At 43.9% G+C, this 18194-nt stretch overlaps 1 protein-coding gene across 1 annotated transcript in view; it reads left to right on the top strand.

Moving 5' to 3' along the window:
- Positions 1 to 18194, top strand: part of LOC311135847 (protein phosphatase 1B-like) — a 53545-nt gene that overhangs the window by 29770 nt on the left and 5581 nt on the right. Inside the window, exons 4-5 of the mRNA XM_084169875.1 lie at positions 5864 to 5975; positions 14360 to 14417. Of these exons, the coding sequence (XP_084026001.1) occupies positions 5864 to 5975; positions 14360 to 14417 (170 nt within the window). The remainder of the gene's footprint in view (positions 1 to 5863; positions 5976 to 14359; positions 14418 to 18194) is intronic.

Genomic DNA, 18194 nt, shown 5'->3' with positions numbered 1-18194 from the left:
AAAACAGCTTCTATCTCAAGGCCATCAGACTGTTAAATAGCCGCCACTAGCACATTAGAGGCTGCTGCTGCCTTTTGAAATCACTGGCCACTTTAAGAAATGGAACACTAATCACTTTAATAATGTTTACATGTCTTGCACTACTCATCTCATATGTATATACTGTATTCTATTCTATAATATTCTACTGTATCTTAGGCCATGCCGCTCTGTCATTGCTTGTCCATATATGAATATATTCATAAATTCCATTCCTTACTAGATTTGTGTGTATTGGGTATATGTTGTGAAATTGTTACATATTACTTGTTAGATATTACTGCACTGTCAGAGCTAGAAGCACAAGCATTTCGCTACACCCGCAATAACATCTGCTAAACATGTGTATGTGAAAAAATTAAATTTGATTTGATCATGATAAATGAATGTATGGAAAAAAGTGAAGTAAACTCCTTTTGTTAGCAAAAGTGTCAGAAAATCAAGCATTGAGGATGACTGAAGACAAGTAAAATAACACTATTGAGGATGATTTGCAGGACAACGAAGAATTGGTTCGAAAAATGGGGGCCTCTGTTGTTTGGAGCTGGTTTGGCTTTAAGATATCCGACCTCGACCAACAAACAGTACTGTGTAAATTGTGTCTACGCATTGTGCTAGCCAAAGGTGGAAACACCAGCAATCTTTTTCACCACCTGAAAACCCTGCATGTGTGCGAATATGAAGAGTCTACCTGAATGCGTGCAACAAACCCCCGAAGCAGCCTGAGTACTTTCAAGACATCTTCAAGCCAGACCCGCACTCAGCTATCACCCAATGCATCATTCGTTAGTGGTACTCCCTATGACAAGAAGAGCAAGAAGTGGAATGAGATAACGAAGTGGAATGAGATAACAATTACGTATCACATAGCGAAAGACATGGAACCAATTCAAACTGTGGAGAAAGACTGTTTCAGAAAGTTGATTTGAACTCTAGACCCAAGATACGAGATCCCGAGCCGTAAATACTTCAGCAAAACATGTCTGCCAGAACTCTACACAGAATGTCGGGACAGAGTTGCCAACGAAATCCGTAACGCTGCATTCTTCTCTACCACTGCCGACTTATGGTCAAGCCGGACCACAGCCATACATTAGCCTCACGATTCATTACGTTGACGACAACTGGAAGCTGCAAAGCAAATCCCTTCAGACCTCTTATTTCCCAGATGACCACACCGGATAAATAATTGCAGCTGGGCTGAGGGAGGCACTTTCATCCTGCGGCTTGAAAGAGTTGCGTCAAGTATGTATGACTACCGACAGCGGATCGAACATGGTCAAAGCATTGGAGCTGAACAAATGGACAAGACTAGGGCGTTTCGGACACAGGCTACACATTGCTATTGGTAAGTTTCAACGTCCAAAACACAGAGAGCTAGGTAGAAAAATAACCTCACTTAAAAACAACATAAAATGCAGAATAACTGTTCTATTCCTTATCTCCTCTGTTTAAAGTTAGAGCTGACTACACTGCCTGATCCTTCTTATACGTTAAGCCGGATATATACAGCTATGCAAATCTAGAATATTTGTAAATGTGTGCAATATCCGAACATTACATGGATTACATTGCTTTTATTTATAATTGATACATTAGCCTATGGTTTCAATATATGAATCTATCCTCTCTCTTTCAATAATAAATAGCCTACTCCAATAAATGATCCCGTTTTCTAAAGCAACATAGCTCTCTTAATCAACAGTTGTTTGTAAATCTATAGATGGATTAAATGTGTAATCATGTCCAGTGTCCATGCAGTAAATTGTTGTAATTACAGCAGATGCGATGTTATTTCTATTGAATAATTGTGATTCATATGTAATTCTTTTTCACGTTTTTATTTTTCAGAGAGGAGTGTCCAAAACGAACCTCGGGTTTCCCGGGCCACATGAGTGTGCAAGAAAGTGGTCAGCACATTTTCCTATAGTTGGAAGAAGCAGAAAGCCCTGACAAGTGCACAGGATAAACTGAGCCTGCCCCTCCACAAGCTCATCACGGAATCCCCGACAAGGTGGGGATCTCGACTGCAGATGATGGAAAGAGTCCTGGAGCAGGAAAAGGCCATCACACAAGTCCTGGCAGCAGACAAAAAAACACGGCACCTTGCACCCTCCTGACAAGACATTGAGGTCTTTGAATCGATCACGACAGCACTTAAGCCCCTCCAGGATTTCACAGATGCCCTGTCAGGAGAGACATACGTGAGTGTTTCCTATCTGAAGCCGGTCCTCCATTTGTTCAAGACGGATGTTCTGAAATCAAATGAAGGCGAAGCCAAACTGACCGGAGAGATTAAGATGAAGGTCCTCAATTACTTGAATGAGAAATACACCGACCCTGAAACAGATGAGCTGCTCACCATGGCTACCTTTCTGGAGCCAAGGTTCAAGACCACCTACATGACCGCTGAGAAGCTGGTGGAGGTGGAGGTGAAGGTGAGAGCTGCCTCTGAGACAGAAGCCCTCCTGGTAGGGAACACAGCCGTGGGAGACTTCTCTTTTGAAGAGGACCAGAATGAGAGAGAAAAATAAGCTGCCACTGCTCCACAATCAGCAAAGAAGTCCAAGAAGAGCCTTGGGAGCTTCTTTAAGAAAACCAGTAGTGCACCTGCCTTAAGAACCCAGAGACAGGTCATCGAGCAAGAGCTGGACAGTTACACTCTGATGATGGCAGCAGACAGTGAGGCTGATCCTTTGGAGTGGTGGCAAGTTCACGCATCCAACTTCCCACAATTGAGTTGTCTGACAAAGAAATACTTATGCATCCCTGCCACAAGTTCACCCTCTGAGAGACACATGGCAACAGGGCAACTTTGAAGCCAGAAACTGTCAATAGGCTGGTGTTCCTGGCACGGGACTTGTGAAGAGGGAGGCAGTGAATTGTTACATGCTGAACTGAGAAACACAGACTGTCTGGTTAATGCTTGAAGTTAATTTGAAAAGGTTTACAACTTAAATTCATAATGACTGTTGTTATGCTGAAAAAAGACTGCACTTCTTATATTTGGTAGGAAAAAGTTTACATCCTGAGTACTTTCAATATTTTTTTTAGAAAATGTTACTTCATATTTATTTAACTCATATACCTTTGTTTGCACAGGTTTACCACAGAAGTAAAACAAATAATACTTTTAAAAAATGTGCAATGCCCCCTTTCTGTTTCTATAAGGTTAAAAGCAATATTTAGTCATTTATTAACTTTGAAGGGCTCATAAAATGTAAAAAATTTTTTTTTACAGTATATCATGATATTCTATCGTTATCGTCAGGACAGTGGAAAATATTGTGATATTAATTTTTGTTCATATCGCCCACCCCTAACACGTGCACACTGAACATTTTCCCAGACTCACTTGTCTCACAGCAGTTGTGGTTTTATGTAGCAACATTTAACCTTTGAATTAATCCCATCAATTCTCATCCCCTTCTGTCTCCCTCTGTCTCCACCCTTCTGTCTCCCTCTGTCTCCACCTCTTTCTCTCTCTCCCTCTGTCTCCACCTCTCTCTCTCTCTCTCTCTCCCTCTGTCTCCACCTCTCTCTCCCTGTCTCCACCTCTCTCTCTCTCTCCCTGTCTCCACCTCTTTCTCTCTCTCCCTGTCTCCACCTCTCTCGCTCTCCCTCTGTCTCCACCTCTCTCTCTCTCCCTCTGTCTCCACCTCTCTCTCTCTCTCTCCCTCTGTCTCCACCTCTCTTCCTCTGTCTCTGTCTCCACCTCTCTCGCTCTCCCTCTGTCTCCACCTCTCTCTCTCTCCCTCTGTCTCCACCTCTCTCCCTGTCTCCACCTCTCTCTCTCCCTGTCTCCACCTCTCTCTTTCTCTGTCTCCACCCCTCTCTCTCTCTCTCTGTCTCCACCTCTCTCTCTCTCCTCGGTCTCCACCTCTCTCTCTCTCTCTCTCCCCTCTGTCTCCACCTCTCTCTCTTTCTCCCCTCTGTCTCCACCTCTCTCTCTCTCTCTCCCTCTGTCTCCACCTCTCTCTCTCTCCCTCTGTCTCCACCTTTCTCTCTGCTCCACCTTTCTCTCTCTCTCTCCCTCTGTCTCCACCTTTCTCTCTGCTCCACCTTTCTCTCTCTCTCTCTCCTCTGTCTCCACCTCTCTCTCCTCTGTCTCCACCCCTCTCTCTCCCTCCCTCTGTCTCCACCTCTCTTTCTCTGTCTCACCTCTCTCTTTCTCTGTCTCCACCCCTCTCTCTCTGTCTCCACCTCTCTCTCTTTCTCTCTCTCTCCTCTGTCTCCACCTCTCTCTCTCTCTCCTCTGTCTCCTTCTCTCTCTCCTCTGTCTCCACCTCTCTCTCCTCTGTCTCCACCTCTCTCTCTCTTTCCTATCTGTCTCCACCTCTCTCTCTTTCTCCCCTCTGTCTCCACCTCTCTCTCTCTCTCTCTCTCTCTGTGTGTCTCCACCTCTCTCTCTCCCTCTGACTCCACCTCTCTCTCTCCCTCTGTCTCCACCTCTCTCTCTCTCTCTCTCATCTGTCTCCACCTCTCTCTCTCTCTCTCTCATCTGTCTCCACCTCTCTCTCTCTCTCTCTCTCTCATCTGTCTCCACCTCTCTCTCTCTCTCATCTGTCTCCACCTCTCTCTCTCTCTCATCTGTCTCCACCTCTCTCTCTCTCTCATCTGTCTCCACCTCTCTCTCTCTCCCTGTCTCCACCTCTCTCCCTCTGTCTCCACCTCTCTCTTTTGTCTCCACCTCTCTCTCTCTCTGTCTCTCTTTGTCTCCACCTCCCTCTCTCTCTCTCTCTCTCTCATATGTCTCCAACTCTCTCTCTTTCTCCCCTCTGTCTCCACCTCTCTCTCTCTGTCTCCACCTCTCTCTCTCTGTCTCCACCTCTCTCTCTCTCCCTGTCTCCACCTCTCTCTCTCCCTGTCTCCACCTCTCTCCCCCTGTCTCCACCTCTCTCCCCCTGTCTCCACCTCTCTCCCCCTGTCTCCACCTCTCTCCCCCTGTCTCCACCTCTCTCTCACTGTCTCCACCTATCTCTCTCTCTCTCACTGTCTCCACCTCTCTCTCTCTCTCCCTCTGTCTCCACCTCCCTATCTCTCTTTGTCTCCACCTCTCTCTCCCTCTCCCTCTGTCTCCACCTCTCTCTCTCTCTCTCTCTCTCCCTGTCTCCACCTCTCTCTCTCTCCCTCTGTCTCCACCTCTCTCTCTCTCCCTCTGTCTCCACCCCTCTCTCTCTCCACGCCTCTGTCTCCACCCTTCTGTCTCCCTCTGTCCACCCCTCTCTCTCTGTCTCTGTCTCCACCTCTCTGTCTCTCTCCCTCTGTCTCCACCTTTCTCTCTCTCTCCCTCTGTCTCCACCTCTCTCTCTCACTCTCTCTCTCTGTCTCTCTCTCTCTCTCTCTACCTCTCTCTCTCTCTCTCTACCTCTCTCTCTCCCTCTGTCTCCACCTCTCTCTCTCCCTCTGTCTCCACCTCTCTGTCTCTCTCTGTCTCCACCTCTCTCTGTCTCTCTGTCTGTCTCCACCTCTCTCTGTCTCCACCTCTCTCTGTCTCCACCTCTCTCTGTCTCCACCTCTCTCTGTCTCTCTCTGTCTCCACCTCTCTCTCCCTCTGTCTCCATCTCTCTCTCCATCTGTCTCCACCTCTCTCTCCCTCTCTCCACCTCTCTCTCCCCCTTCTCCACCTCTCTCTCTCTGTCTCCACCTCTCTCTCTGTCTCTCTCTCTCTCTCTCTCCCTCTGTCTCCACCTCTCTCTCTCTGTCTCCCTCTCTCTCTGTCTCCCTCTGTCTCTCTCTCTGTCTCCCTCTGTCTCTCTCTCTGTCTCCCTCTGTCTCCACCTCTCTCTCTCTCTCCCCCTCTCTGTCTCTCTCCCCCTTTCAGAGATCATAGAGAAGGCGGGAGAGGATGGTATTCCAGACCTGGTGACGGTCATGAGAAACCTGTCCTCAGAGAGCATCCCCAACCTGCCACCAGGGGGAGGCCTCGCCAGCAAGTAAGAGCCCTGCCCCTCCCTCTACTGTCTACTCTATAGTGTCTAATCTCTAGTCAATAGTCTAGTGTTTAGTCTAGTCTATAGACCTTTTCAACTGTCAAAACAATAACACATTCTATATGCACACGCAACCAAGAGGTTCCCCAGTAAACATCCAGCGCTGCAAGTTAGTTGGCTTGCAAAAAATAACATGTTTGTGTTTCTTGATCCAACCAGAAAACTGAACTTGCTACCATATCCACTAAACAAAATCATCAGACAACGTTTATTTCACGATTTATTATGTTTATTATCCATTTGCTCTGATGGTGTTGGCTACATTTGGTTAGCACAGCAAATAACCACACAGCTAGTGTGATGTGAAGGTAGTGTAAAATCAGCTTACCTCGTAAGTTGTTCTAGATAGATGAATTTCTCTCACGACAGCCAACAATATAACTAAATTAAATGTAGCTAGCATACGAGTCCAATGTTTGACGGCCACATTGTTAACATCAAAAGTTAGCTAGCAGCAGTAATTACCCCACTATCAAGCTCTCTCCCCCTTCACCAATCTGTTTCTCCTAGCTCTTCGTCTGCTTCCTCCAAAACACAACTTTATTTTACCCAGGTGTATTGACCACTTCAGGGCCGGCCCTGGAAGTTCTGCCGCCCTAGGCAAGACAAAAAAAACTGCCGCCCCCCTCCTATCCTCGCTAAACTATGTAAGCAGAGGTCGGCAGTAGGTTTGGCCTTGGCCAATTGGAGGAACAGAACATAATAGCAGCCCAATCCATCTGCCTATGCTACAAATAGTAGGCTAAATAATCAGTACAATGTCAATAACACAGCCTAATATTTTCAATCTGATTACATTGATAAAATCACCAATGTCTCTATTACATTTGTTTATTTATAGTTCTGTGTGCGTTGATTGGGGAAAAACTGCTTGCAATCAAAATAATATGTTGGGCTGAAACAGTCTCTAAAGAAGGTGGATAATGAAATAGAAATTTCAGGGAAGAATGGACAGAGAAATAAACATTCTTACCATATTTCTCCCATGTCAAACCAGTGTCTTGTTTGCAACAGCTGTTTGCATATCATTTAATATAATATAATATATAATCTTAGACATCCTTATGAATCTAAGCATGGCACTTAGACATCCTTATGAATCTAAGCATGGCACTTTCAAAATGTACCTTTCCACCCAGACAGACGCTCTATCGAAGCAGAAAAATGTAAGCTTCAACTGCTGGCTACTCCTCCATTGCATAACCCAACAACAGAAGTGCTTCCCTAAAAGCCGCCTGGGTTTAATCATACATCTTCTCTTCTCAGAAAGTGAAAAGCTCAATTAATAGGGACAGAATAGCAAAGTACATTTGTTTGTCTCCTTGAATATTATAGGCTGCAGCTCAGCTTCAGAATGTCATAGAGAGGAGTCAATATGTCCCCATATGCATCTTTCGTGTATTTTAAAGCTTGTTTCTACCGTAAGGCATCACGGAGTTAAGCATTGTTATAGAACGCTTTATATAATCTGGATACTTTTTATGTATTTATTTCTAAATATAAAGATAACAATAGGTATCCCTTTTGCCCTTTTCTTTAACAAAGGGTATGGGATACCCTCACTCAATTCGAGCCCAAACACCCCAACACACCAAGCCCTTCCCAGACACGGAGGTATTTAAGGAGTGCATTCGACAGTATTGGAGGATTTGGCATCTATGGATAGCATAATTGTGTTTGTCAAACAGGTAGGCCTACCACGTTTTTGAATAGGAAGAAATAGGCTGCAATTCTATGATTAGGCCCATAAAACATTTTGGTGCTCGTGCACATATAGGAGGTCCCTTACCGTGCAAAAAAGAATTTTACTTTAACCCCTGCATCAGAGAGTTACAATGTTGCTATCACTATGCAGCCAGCTGTCTATAGTAGGAAACAGAGTTTCTTACTAATAATATGACACCTGTTATCACACATTGCACGACCCCACAATTGTTACCATAAAAATAACACTTTTTTATTTAACATATCATTTAATATTCCTGTAGAACTGTAAAAAGAGTGAGATAATTTGAGTTTTGGAAACAAGTGCTTTCATAAATGCATGGCGGGGATTGTTTCGCTGGAGCAGTGTAAAATAAGCTTTCTGTCAATGACCCAGCCTTTATTGTCGAACATCAGTTTCCGCATTTCTTCATTTCGTGGCCCGCCGAGAGTGGCCTCTGTCCTCTGCTGTGGTGCTGCATTGCAGTCAGCGATGTTTTCTCTCGGTAGCTGTCCATGGTCCTGAAATCAAATAATCAGAGAGAGAGATTAGGATGTAGTCTAAGTCTAAAAATTACAGAGTAAACAGGTGATGGATAATTGAGTAATCTTACAAATTACTTGGTGATAGAATTAATGCGAGTTTATGATCAACGCTTACCTTTTCAAAGACAAGTTGACTCGCCTGGCCTTCCTGGCAGCAAAACCATGCACTGCTTCTTGGAGGTTGATTTTGTAACGCACAGGTTTCATAGCCTCCACCCAGCTCTCCCATCTCGTGGTGCCTGAGGGATTTCACTCTCTCTTTCAGCACGTCCCAGCGATGTGTGGATCCGGATAAAAATGTATAAATCTCTTGGATGGTGTTAAAAACTCAGCCGCAACATAAAAATGTATAAATCTCTTGGATGGTGTTAAAAACTCCAAGCAACATGATGCTGCATCAGAGAGAACCAGGTTCAGCATGTGCGCGCTGCATGGCCGAAAAAAGGCCCTCTGATTGATATCCTTCAGCATCAGCACCACCACTGTCATCGGGGACGTGGAGCGACGAATCTGAGTCCGGGTCCTAGATAGTAGGGTCCCTTCTGGCATTGTTTGGAGGTGTGGCTAGGCCTGATGCAACCAACTGTTCTTGTCCACCCAGAGAGCTGTCGTCATCGGTGGAAGTGGATGTCTCGGACTCCTCCGGTTCGCCCTCTTCGCTGCTAGAACCATTGAACGGGGGTTCGTCCGTCTGGGCGAATGAACGGCCTGTCCTCGGTGGTTGAATCTCTTTGGTTTAGAGATTCTGCCTCTTTTCTCGTTCGTTTAAAAAATATATTTGCTTCCTGATAGTTTTTGTCTCTTAGACATTTGGATGCTAATCTCTATCTTACTTTTAGCAGAAATTATTTCCGCTAGTAGCTAGCTAACATTAACAGGCTAGGTTAAGCTACTGACTTAATCACTAATCGTCTTCCTCACACACAAACATTAAAAAAACAATACAATAGTTTAATTGGCAGATTTATTTGTATTAATGTTTCACAATTGGGGGGGGGACGACAAAGTACTTCAATCCGGCCCGCAAGACATTTATTTTACGATTTTTGTTCTAAAATTACTCATTCCATGATAAACAAACAACCTCCAATAGATGGCGCTGTAGCCTGGCAGCGCTCTCTGTATTTGGGCCTACAGTCAGATTCAGAATGCGCTCAGTCATCATAGCCACTTCATTGCTTGATGACCTTTGACATGAAAAGTGAGTGCTGCGAAAATGAGGAAAGTGGACTCTGAATGTCGTGTGTTTAAAGAAGAATGGACAGCAAAATACTTTTTTGCTAATATTGGACAAGAAAGTGTTGCCGTTTTTTTAAGGAATATAATCTCAATCGTCATTTTTCCAGCAAGCATGCTGAAAGTGTGTTGGAAAATGTTGTCAAAGTGGTTGTAAAACTTGTCAACTTTATACGGGCAAGGGGGCTTAACCATCGTCAGTTCATTCAGCTGCTCAATGACACAGAGGCAGAGCACCAGGATGCTGGCTAAGCCTGGGAAAAGTATTTCGCTGTGTGTGGGAACTATAATATATAATATAATATGCCATTTAGCAGACGCTTTTATCCAAAGCGACTTACAGTCATGCGTGCATACATTTTTGTGTATGGGTGGTCCCGGGGATCGAACCCACTACCTTGGCGTTACAAGCGCCGTGCTCTACCAGCTGAGCTACAGAGGACCACTGAGAGGGGAGATGGGTATGTTCCTCGATACGGTTGGTAAAGCCGACGACTTCTCCGAGGTGAAAGACAGACTGGCTGGGCGACTTTGTTTTCGGTGTGGACATACAGTGGGGGAAAAAAAGTATTTAGTCAGCCACCAATTGTGCAAGTTCTCCCACTTAAAAAGATGAGAGAGGCCTGTAATTTTCATCATATGTACACAGACAGACAAATTGAGAAAAAGAAATCCAGAAAATCACATTGTAGGATTTTTAATGAATTTATTTGCAAATTATGGTGGAAAATAAGTATTTGGTCACCTACAAACAAGCAAGATTTCTGGCTCTCACAGACCTGTAACTCCTTCTTTAAGAGGCTCCTCTGTCCTCCACTCGTTACCTGTATTAATGGCACCTGTTTGAACTTGTTATCAGTATAAAAGACACCTGTCCACAACCTCAAACAGTCACACTCCAAACTCCACTACGGCCAAGACCAAAGAGCTGTCAAAGGACACCAGAAACAAAATTGTAGACGTGCACCAGGCTGGGAAGACTGAATCTGCAATAGGTAAGCAGCTTGGTTTGAAGAAATCAACTGTGGGAGCAATTATTAGGAAATGGAAGACATACAAGACCACTGATAATCTCCCTCGATCTGGGGCTCCACGCAAGATCTCACCCCGTGGGGTCAAAATGATCACAAGAACGGTGAGCAAAAATCCCAGAACCACACGGGGGGACCTAGTGAATGACCTGCAGAGAGCTGGGACCAAAGTAACAAAGCCTACCATCAGTAACACACTACGCCGCCAGGGACTCAAATTCTGCAGTGCCAGACGTGTCCCCCTGCTTAAGCGAGTACATGTCCAGGCCCGTCTGAAGTTTGCTAGAGTGCATTTGGATGATCCAGAAGAGGATTGGGAGAATGTCATATGGTCAGATGAAACCAAAATAGAACACTCGTCGTGTTTGGAGGACAAAGAATGCTGAGTTGCATCCAAAGAACACCATACCTACTGTGAAGCATGGGGGTGGAAACATCATGCTTTGGGGCTGTTTTTCTGCAAAGGGACCAGGACGACTGATCCGTATAAAGGAAAGAATGAATGGGGCCATGTATCGTGAGATTTTGAGTGAAAACCTCCTTCCATCAGCAAGGGCATTGAAGATGAAACGTGGCTGGGTCTTTCAGCATGACAATGATCCCAAACACACCGCACGGGCAACGAAGGAGTGGCTTCGTAAGAAGCATTTCAAGGTCCTGGAGTGGCCTAGCCAGTCTCCAGATCTCAACCCCATAGAAAATCTTTGGAGGGAGTTGAAAGTCCGTGTTGCCCAGCGACAGCCCCAAAACGTCACTGCTCTAGAGGAGATCTGCATGGAGGAATGGGCCAAAATACCAGCAACAGTGTGTGAAAACCTTGTGAAGACTTACAGAAACCGTTTGACCTGTGTCATTGCCAACAAAGGGTATATAACAAAGTTTTGAGAAACTTTTGTTATTGACCAAATACTTATTTTCCACCATAATTTGCAAATAAATTCATTAAAAATCCTACAATGTGATTTTCTGGACTTTATTTCCTAATTTTGTCTGTCATAGTTGACGTTTGCCTGTGATGAAAATTACAGGCCTCTCTCATCTTTTTAAGTGGGAGAACTTGCACAATTGGTGGCTGACTAAATACTTTCCCCCCCCACTGTATTGGGGCATCTGAACGATCTAAATGTGAAACTGCAGGGAGATGGGGTTTTTTGTGCATTAACTGTATTCCAACATGAAAGCATTCAAGGCCAAACTTATGTTGTTCTCCAGACAAATGAGCAGCCGGTTCACATTAAGACTTGAATAACTGTGTAGCTCAGTTGGTAGAGCATGGCGTTTGCAATGCCAGGGTTGTGGGTTCGATTCCCACGGGGAGCCAGTATGAAAATGTATGCACTCACTAACTAAGTCGCTCTGGATAAGAGCGTCTGCTAAATGACTAAAATATCAATGTAATAACAGTGACTGGGGTCGACTAGGATGATGCTTTTTCATGGTGATGGTTATGCAGTGAGAATTATCCAGCAATGCACTTGGATACAGGTAATAACTAGTCAGTCAGATTTGGGCTGAGGTGATTGGATAACTGTAAATATGGCTCACAATGGAGATGAGAATTGTTCCATAATATGCTTCAAAAACAGACAATTCCAATTGAAACGGATGCTCTTACCATGTGTTTCACTCAAACTTTAGAAATTTTATTTTTTTACACATCTGCTGTTACATTTTGCATCTCCAGTCATATAATATATATCTATTTTTAAGTTTGCATATTGTGACTGTAGGTTTGATTGTACTTTACAAGGGTGGAGTTGCAGGATCTGTGTGTGTGTGTGTTTGACTGTCTGTCATGTTATAAATTATATCAATTTTGTGAAAAATGTGTTCACAAAAAACAAGGGTAGAGAATGTACAAGGGTAGAATTGTTCTGCAAGCATATGTACACCTACAGTACACTAGTAGTTGCGTGTCAATGTGAAAATCAATAAAGGCTTCACATGTTTTATCACGCATGTACAGTACCAGTCAAAAGTTTGGACACCTACTCATTCAAGGGTTTTTCTTTATTTGTTACTATTTTCTACATTGTAGATTAATAGTGAAGACATCAACTTTGAAATAACACATGGAATCATGTAGTAACCAAAAAAGTGTTAAACAAATCTAAATATATTTGAGATTCTTCAAATAGCCACCCTTTGCCTTGATGACAGCTTTGCACACTCTTGGCATTCTCTCAACCAGCTTCACCTGGAATGCTTTTTCAACAGTCTTGAAGGAGTTCCCACATATGCTGAGCACTTGTTGACTGCTTTTCCTTCACTCGGCCGTCCGACTCATCCCAAACCATCTCAATTGGTTTGAGGTCAGGGGATTGTGGAGGCCAGGTCATCTGATGCAGCACTCCATCTCTCTGCTTCTTGGTAAAATAGCCCTTACACAGCCTAGAGGTGTGTTGGGTCATTGTCCTGTTGAAAAACAAATGATAGTCTCACAAAGACATGGCAGTTGGAACCAAAAATCTCAAATTTGGACTCTAGACCAAAGGACATATTTCCACCGGTCTAATGTCCATTGCTCGTGTTTCTTGGCTTAAGCAGGTCTCTTCTTATTATTGGTGTCCTTTAGTAGTGGTTTCTTTGCAGAAATTCAACCATGAAGACCTGATTCATACAGTCTCCTGTGAACAGTTTAAGTTGAAGTGTCTGTTACTTTAACTCTGTGAAGCATTTATTTGTGCTGCGATTTCTGAGGCTGGTAACTCTAATGAACGTATCATCTGCAGCAGAGGTAACTGGGTCTTCCTTTCATGTGGCGGTCCTCATGAGAGCCAGTTTCATGATAGCGCTTGATGGTTTTTGCGACTGCACTTAAAAACGTTCAAAGTTCTTTAAATGTTTCGTGTTGACTGACCTTCATGTCTTAAAGTAATGATGGACTGTTGTTTCTCTTTGCTTATTTGAGCTGTTCTTGCCGTTTACATTTTAAGTCATTTAGCAGACGCTCTTATCCAGAGCGACTTACAGGAGCAATTAGGGTTAAGTGCCTTGCTCAAGGGCACACCGACAGATTTTTCACCTAGTTGGCTCGGGGATTAGAACCAGCGACCTTTCGGTTACTGGCACAACGCTCTTTACCACTAAGCTACCTGCCCCCAGGTATGGACTTGGTCTTTTACCAAATAGGGCTATCTTCTGTATACCCCCCTACCTTGTCACAACACAACTGATTGGCTCAAACGCATTAAGAATGAAAAAAAAATCACAAATTCACTTTTAAGAAGGCACACCTGTTAATTGAAATGCATTCCATGTGACTACCTCATGAAGCTGGTTGAGAGAATGCCAAGAGTGTGCAAAGCTGTCATCAAGGCAAATGGTGGCTATTTGAAGAATCTCTAATATAAAATATATTCCGTATGTGTTATTTCATAGTTTTGATGTCTTCACTATTATTCTACAATGTGAAAAAATTAAGAAAAACCCTTGAATGATTAGGTGTGTCCAAACTTTTGACTGGTACTGCATTATGTGGCCCATCACTTGGTTTCAAAAACTCAATGTGGCCCTTGAGCCAAAAGGTTTCCCCACCCATGCTCTAGTCTCTAATGTCTGGTCTCTAGTCTATAGTCTCTCTACCTTCCCAGTTACACATCAGTCATTACTCACATGCTGATTAGCTCCTGTGTAAATGTCCTCCTTGGGGTAAATGGTTTAGTAAAAAAAAAAGAATTACAGAAAGAATGTATTAGTCATGTCAAGGAGTAAGAGGGGGATTGATTTGAGGGATTGATTTGATCTGTCACCTGTGTGAATTAACTTCTAGAGGGTGTATTGACTTCTCTCACTGTGTCCACCCCTCAGACACAGTGTTATGGAAGCAGTGTACAACCGGCTGAACCCACACAGGGAAGTGGATGGGGTAAGTATCAGGACGCTGTTCTCTTCTTTCCTCAAATGTATTCTAGAACATACATTTACATAGTTTACAAAACATTAGGAACACCTGCTCTTTCCATGACAGACTGACCAGGTGAATCCAGGTGAAAGCTATGATCCCTTATTGATGTCAGGTGTTAAATCCACTTCAATCAGTGTAGATGAAGGGGAGGAGACGGGTTAAAGAATGATTTTGCAACTCAATATTAGGATGGTGTTCCTAATGTTTTGTCCACTGGTGTATATTCTACTGTGTGTACTGTACATGTTAAACCTCTTTCATACCCCTGTATTTTCTACAGTATGTTTTGCTCTTTGGACTGAATGATTTTTTTGTCTAGCGATCCCTAATTGTATTTCATAGAGCACAAGGCTACACTAAAGTCCCGTCTGTCTGACCAGAGTTATCTGGAGACCGGGGATGGTACAACCACAGAACTAGAATGATCACTATTTCAATGGGCATAGCCCATCATTCTAGACATATATGCTATGTTACTGAATAATATTATCTTTAAGTGTTGTACAATTTTTTTTTAACACTATAGGCTAAATTTATATACACAATGTAACCATTAAACTTATTTTGAACGCCCAGCATTTATTTGCTTCAACCGCTGGCTATTATTAGAGACTGCTGTGCATTTGCTAAAATGTGGAACGATGTTTTCTTATACCATGATAAAGGCATTAGAAAGTTGTTGCTGTGGCCAAATAATAACATATTCTGAAGTTTAGAACCAGCAGGGCAGAAACGGGACAATCAACGAAAGCAAGCAAGACACGTTGGGGACAGGTTTTTTTTCTTTCTGCTTAATTATATCATTATACAGTGTAAGACAAAGTTGTCCCTACACAGGCTGAGGTTCAATCGATCAATCAAATGTATTTTATAAAGCCCTTTTTTACATCAGCAGCTGTGCTTCACAGATACCAGCCTAAAACCCCAAAGAGCAAGCAACAATGCAGAGGCAGAAGCACAGTGTCTAGCAAAAACTAATGGTTCAGGTTCCACTACTACAATCCTCCAGTGATTATTTAGGTGCAACATTGTTCTATATCCATAAACTCCTAAGAACCATCTATTTCTATGGGAATCTGTCACCACCCCATGTCCAAACCCACACTCCTTCATAACATAATTTCCTCCATGAATGCAATGCTGTGATACTAACACACAGTAGCAGTCCAGTCTGTGGATGATAGTCCCATCAATTAACACCTAACATCTATAACCCATAATCCTATGCATGACTAGTAGATTCTGTCCATCTGCCAAAATGCGACCAGCTGTCCTGTGTGAGATGGTTTGACTCATGATGATTGTGTCATGTCCTGTGTGAGATGGTTTGACTCATGATGATGGTGTCATGTCCTGTGTGAGATGGTTTGACTCATGATGATGGTGTCATGTCCTGTGTGAGATGGTTTGACTCATGATGATGGTGTCTTGTCCTGTGTGAGATGGTTTTGTTGATATAGAGCAGCTGCATGGTGGGACGGGGGACAGCCCTGCTGTAGAACAGTCTGACCAGATGTATTCTGGCTCACTGAGACCTGAGAGGACTTGTATCAGTGGAGGCTGCAGAGGGGTGGATGGCTCATAATAATGTCTGGAATGGAACGTCAAACCATGTGTTTGACGTATCTGATGCCATTCCACTAATTCCGCTCCAGCCATTACCTCGAGCCCGTCCTCCCCAATTAAGGTGCCACCAACCTCCAGTGACTTGTATGGGCTGATGCCTGTGTGATGGCATGAACTGATACATAACTATTGATTTTTTTTGTGTTTGACAACTAATCTAAGGTTTGGTTTGTGTGTATCCTGTTGGATAGTGTGCTGTACTAGGTGCATGGGTCTGGCTCCTGGACTCTCCATTTGATACGTTGTGGTGTCTTGTGTGAAGAGTGCCCAATAGAATAGCAGAGAGCTTGCGGTCTTTGCGCACCCTTAGCAAAGAATGTGTGTTTGTGTGTGTCTGTTTTAAATCCTACACACACAACTGATCTCTCTCTCCTCCTTGTTGCCTTTCTCTGAAACTGACATCATGGAAAACAATGTAAGACTCGTCTGTGTAACCCAGTAAGATGTCTACACAGTACACAGGCACTTGTATGTGGAGGCTGTGGCTGGTAGGACTAGGGCTGTGGCGGTCATTACATTTTGTCAGCTGGTGATTGTCAAGCAAATAACAACTGGTCTCACGGTAATTCACCGTTAATCTTCTCCCGAGTGGCGCAATGGTCTAAGGCACTGCATCGCAGTGCTAGCTGTGCCACTAGAGATCCTGGTTCGAATCCAGGCTCTTTGTAGCCGGCCGCGACCGGGAGACCCATGGGGCGGCGCACAATTGGCCCAGCGTCGTCCAGGGAGGGGGGAGGGAATGGCCGGCAGGGATGTAGCTCAGTTGGTAGAGCATGGCATTTGCAACGCCAGGGTTGTGGGTTCGATTCCAGTATGAACAATTTTTAATAATGTATGCACTCACTAACTGTAAGTCGCTCTGGATAAGAGCGTCTGCTAAATTACTTAAATGTACACAGCGTGGGAAAAAAGTATTTAGTCAGCCACCAATTGTGCAAGTTCTCCCACTTAAAAAGATGAGAGAGGCCTGTAATTTTCATCATAGGTACACGTCAACCATGACAGACAAATTGAGGAAATAAAATCCAGAAAATCAAATTGTAGGATTTTTAATGAATTTATTTGCAAATTATGGTGGAAAATAAGTATTTGGTCACCTACAAACAAGCAAAATTTCTGGCTCTCACAGACCTGTAACTTCTTCTTTAAGAGGCTCCTCTGTCCTCCACTCGTTACCTGTATTAATGGCACCTGTTTGAACTTGTTATCAGTATAAAAGACACCTGTCCACAACCTCAAACAGTCACACTCCAAACTCCACTATGGCCAAGACCAAAGAGCTGTCAAAGGACACCAGAAACAAAATTGTAGACCTGCACCAGGCTGGGAAGACTGAATCTGCAATAGGTAAGCAGCTTGGTTTGAAGAAATCAACTGTGGGAGCAATTATTAGGAAATGGAACCACTGATAATCTCCCTCGATCTGGGGCTCCACGCAAGATCTCACCCCGTGGGGTCAAAATGATCACAAGAACGGTGAGCAAAAATCCCAGAACCACACGGGGGGACCTAGTGAATGACCTGTAGAGAGCTGGGACCAAAGTAACAAAGCCTACCATCAGTAACACACTACGCCGTCAGGGACTCAAATCCTGCAGTGCCAGACGTGTCCCCCTGCTTAAGCCAGTACATGTCCAGGCCCGTCTGAAGTTTGCTAGAGTGCATTTGGATGATCCAGAAGACGATTGGGAGAATGTCATATGGTCAGATGAAACCAAAATATAACTTTTTGGTAAAAACTCAACTCGTCGTGTTTGGAGGACAAAGAATGCTGAGTTGCATCCAAAGAACACCATACCTACTGTGAAGCATGGGGGTGGAAACATCATGCTTTGGGGCTGTTTTTCTGCAAAGGGACCAGGACGACTGATCCGTGTAAAGGAAAGAATGAATGGGGCCATGTATCGTGAGATTTTGAGTGAAAACCTCCTTCCATCAGCAAGGGCATTGAAGATGAAACGTGGCTGGGTCTTTCAGCATGACAATGATCCTAAACACACCGCCCGGGCAACGAAGGAGTGGCTTCGTAAGAAGCATTTCAAGGTCCTGGAGTGGCCTAGCCAGTCTCCAGATCTCAACCCCATAGAACATCTTTGGAGGGAGTTGAAAGTC

The sequence above is a fragment of the Coregonus lavaretus genome (genome assembly GCF_964263955.1).
Source record: "Coregonus lavaretus genome assembly, chromosome: 1".
Taxonomy (NCBI): domain Eukaryota; kingdom Metazoa; phylum Chordata; class Actinopteri; order Salmoniformes; family Salmonidae; genus Coregonus; species Coregonus lavaretus.
This window is presented reverse-complemented; position numbering and strand designations above follow the sequence as displayed.